The sequence below is a fragment of the Pterocles gutturalis genome, unplaced genomic scaffold (assembly GCF_000699245.1).
Source record: "Pterocles gutturalis isolate BGI_N339 unplaced genomic scaffold, ASM69924v1 scaffold43764, whole genome shotgun sequence".
Taxonomy (NCBI): Eukaryota; Metazoa; Chordata; class Aves; order Pterocliformes; family Pteroclidae; genus Pterocles; species Pterocles gutturalis.
The window spans coordinates 10,631-14,127 of record NW_010129693.1 but is presented as its reverse complement, the minus strand read 5'-3'; the positions used below and the strand labels follow the sequence as shown (position 1 = coordinate 14,127).

Genomic DNA, 3,497 nt, shown 5'->3' with positions numbered 1-3,497 from the left:
CCCTCCTTTTGCACCTGAGTTTGGCCAGTGTCATGGGCAAAGTGGATGTAGCAGATATGCATAGTAATTAGTTTTGAAATTCAGTTGGTCACATGGACTGAGGTATGACTTGCTGTGATTTGTGACTGAAGTTGCTTGCTGTAGTTCTGTAGAGAAGCAGAATCTTATATGAAGTTTATTCTAAAAAAGCTCTGGCCTGGGGAAGGAAGTTCTGCATGAAAGCACAGGATTTCAGGAACTTAGCTTTTTTTTTTCTGCCCTCTACTTAGAAAAAGGTAATTGCCTGAGACATCAGTTCTTTCTGAGCATTCTGCTTTACAAAAATTGCCAAGGCAAGTTTTGATAGAAAGTGAGACTGCTTTCTTTGCTCTCCAACATAGAGTTGCCATTTAGTAATACCCTCTAATTTTCTCTCAAGACTTAAATCTTTTCCATGGTTGATGAAGTAGTAGTGTTATATAAGGATCTCACTGTAACACAAGTTGACAACAAGGTCCTTTCTTCAGTTAGGACAGGCAGAGTTTGTTTTTTGGGTTTTTTTTTAATATTTTAGGTTTTTGTCAAAAAGAGCATACTGCCAACATACTACCAAACACTTTATTTTAAAATATATTTGACCACAAGTTAGTTAAGTATGACTTTATGTATTGGCTGATAAATACGAGGATGCTCATGTTTGGTTTGTTTTGCTTTGAGATACCTAAAGTAGGAGATAGATTGTAGAACCTGATAATCCCTTCTAGATAGCATGGTTTAACACTTGTCTTCAGGGATCATTTGCTATAGTGCTTGTAGCGACATTATCGTGTTGTCCTTTTTCAATGTGTCCTGAAACATTTAGGAAAATAGTTGAGACTTGACTGTTTTGGTGTCCAGCTGGTTTGCTTCTAACCAAAGTTTTAAGGATGTTGCTGTGTCGGGAATTATTCTGAAGGGTCTCTAAAGAATTTTCACTACTGTTCTTCAACTGCAAGAGGAAATTGCACTCCCTCCAACTTCATGAGAACCTAATTACCATTTCCTTCGGAAGAACATCTATAGGGCTGTGAATGAACGAGCTATAACGAAACAAAACTTCTGATAACAGTGATATTCCTCTGCCTCTTTGGTTCCTCATGTTCAGTTTCTATTGCAAAGCCCTACCTAGCCTTTCTTCATTTTAATATACTTGAAAACCCTTTTGAGCCTGCTGCCCATTAATAAAGCAGCTGAACTGGGTTATCTAGCTTGCAACAGGGCTGTTCTCGTAAACTATCTGGTAGGTTTTCCCCTATTAGTAAAAGAGGGAGAGCCACTGTGCCCTTGATAATTTGAGTCTCTGAATTGAAAAAAATTCGGAAATACGAATTGGGGGAGGAGTTAAATCTTCCTCCCACTCCCTTACACTTGGTTTAAAACCTGCCAGCCCTTCTGCGTAATATACAAACATTGACCCTAGTTTTTGGACAGGGAAAGTATTAAATGCTTAGCTTAAAAAGTAAAAACAAAATCCCATACCCCATCAAAGAAGGACATCTGTTTCTAACTTCAGCTTTTTATTTTTTATCTTTCATTTTTTTTGTTGGTAAATCTCCCAGACAACAGCAGTTCTGTAGAGAGTTTAAATATGAAGGAATGGCAGGACGGGCTAAGGGCACTTCTACCGAACATTAACATCAACTTTGGTGGACTGCCCAATGCTTCTTCCCCCTCCAACGCCAACCACAGTGTACCAACGTCCAACACTGCCACCACCGACAGCCTGAATTGGGACAGCCCTGGCAGCTGGATGGACCCCGCAATCATCACAGGTAACCGTTTCTCACTCCTTCAGCTCCACTGGCAAACCATCAAATGGGTATTTGGCACAAACTGATTTACATCTGGAAAAAAGAAAAAGTCAGTATGCGGTGGTCTCTTCCAGCTTCCATCCACAAAACCTCAAGGGTCCAGGAATTTTTGTGGAGCTGCTAGGTAAAACAAAATGTCACTTAGGCCTTTGCAATGCATGCCTGGGACCTTTGCAGGCAGTCAGGTGGATCAGCACTTATCTGTAGGGTCAATGTAGGTGTCCCTTCTGCTGGATGGCATGTCCGGTATGTGCACCATGGTCCTGAGGCACTGAAGGCATTCACTGGACTTTGTTATTTAAAAAGGGACATACTCCACTTGTTTATAAAGCTCTCTTTTATAAGGCTATCTGGTTGTGTTTCCCTGTTAGAGAGGCTGAAGCATGATTAAGTAGGCAGAGTAGGAGGTGAAGCATGCAGTGTACTGGTAGTTTGGTGTGGTAAAGTCACGTCAACAGGGATGCAGTCTGTGTGCGGGATGTTTGATAGAAAAATGTGTGTTTTATGAAGAAGTGCTCTGAGGGGGAACTTTCTCCTATCTGGATTTAATGTTGAATGTTTTGCGGGCAGCGTAATTGTACATAATAATGTAAAATGCATTCTCTGTACAAACTAATCATGTTTTCTCACTGTTGCTTTTTGTTAGGTTAAATTGACCTCCTTCATGCTCAGCTTATTGCTCCTGCTCTGACTTGCCTGTATCCCTGTTTTTTTTTCTCTCTTTATAGGTATCCCAGCCTCCACAGGAAACAGTTTAGACACCCTTCAAGATGACAATCCTCCACATTGGCTAAAATCTCTTCAAGCCCTAACAGAGGTGGACGGCCCCAGTGCAGCACCATCACAGACGCACCACAGTAACCCCTTCAGCACACAGATCCCTCTGCACAGAGCCAGTTGGAATCCCTACTCTCCTCCTTCAAACCCTACCAGCTTCCATTCCCCACCCCCAGGCTTTCAGACCGCCTTCAGACCCCCCAGTAAAACCCCCACAGATCTACTACAGAGCTCAGCGCTGGATCGTCATTAGGAAAGGGGGGGGGGGGGAAGAAAAATAAAACCCAAAACATTAGAAATGCAGGAAGTGTCCCACCCTGACTCCTCCCCACACCCACCTACTGTTCCCTGTCATATCTTTCTTTCTGAAGAATCCAGTTCCTGATCAAACCTCCCCCCCCCAAATGCAATGCCATCACAGGGTCATGACCATATCTTTTTGTTAAGTTTCTGCTGAGCCAGTGTTTGAAATACACTGACTGAAATATTTTCTAACCATACTAAGGAAAAAAAAAAGAGAGAGAGAAAACAAGATGCAGTCTCAATGCTTAAGGAGAACATTACTGTCTTATGTCTTTTGCACATGAGTATTTCTGCCTAGTGGAAAAGTGTCAGTCTGCAGTAGGGGAAAAATGCAATGCGAAATCAAATGCAGAAGCATGAAAAAGGTATTTAATTTAAATGAATTTACTGAACATGTGGGGCAAGCAGTGGCCTAGCATTTATTTTGCATTCAGTGTGGCACTACACAGGAAAATTGCTATTTTTTCTTTAGGGGGATTTTATTGTGTCAGTAAGTTTTGAATGAAGTGTGTTGAAAGACAAGACACTTACAGCTGTGAGTAACTGGCATGTTGCTAAAGAGTGGTTTAAAGAGGGGAGAATAAGATT

At 41.6% G+C, this 3,497-nt stretch overlaps 1 protein-coding gene across 1 annotated transcript; it reads left to right on the top strand.

Moving 5' to 3' along the window:
* The first annotated feature begins 1,606 nt into the window (after window positions 1–1,606).
* LOC104466541 (mucin-12-like) lies at window positions 1,607–3,122 on the top strand. The gene is made up of 2 exons (XM_010079984.1): window positions 1,607–1,790; window positions 2,558–3,122. Exons 1-2 carry the CDS (start codon window positions 1,607–1,609, stop codon window positions 2,857–2,859), a joined length of 486 nt encoding a protein of 161 aa, XP_010078286.1. The 3' UTR covers window positions 2,860–3,122.
* Window positions 3,123–3,497: the final 375 nt, after the last annotated feature.

Excerpts from the sequence above, each read along its gene's own strand:
- LOC104466541 (XM_010079984.1), top strand. The coding sequence starts at position 1,607 with ATGAAGGAATGGCAGGACGGGCTAAGGGCACTTCTACCGAACATTAAC. Across the intron at positions 1,791-2,557 it reads GGACCCCGCAATCATCACAG|GTATCCCAGCCTCCACAGGA; the intron begins GTAACCGTTTCT and ends CTCTCTTTATAG.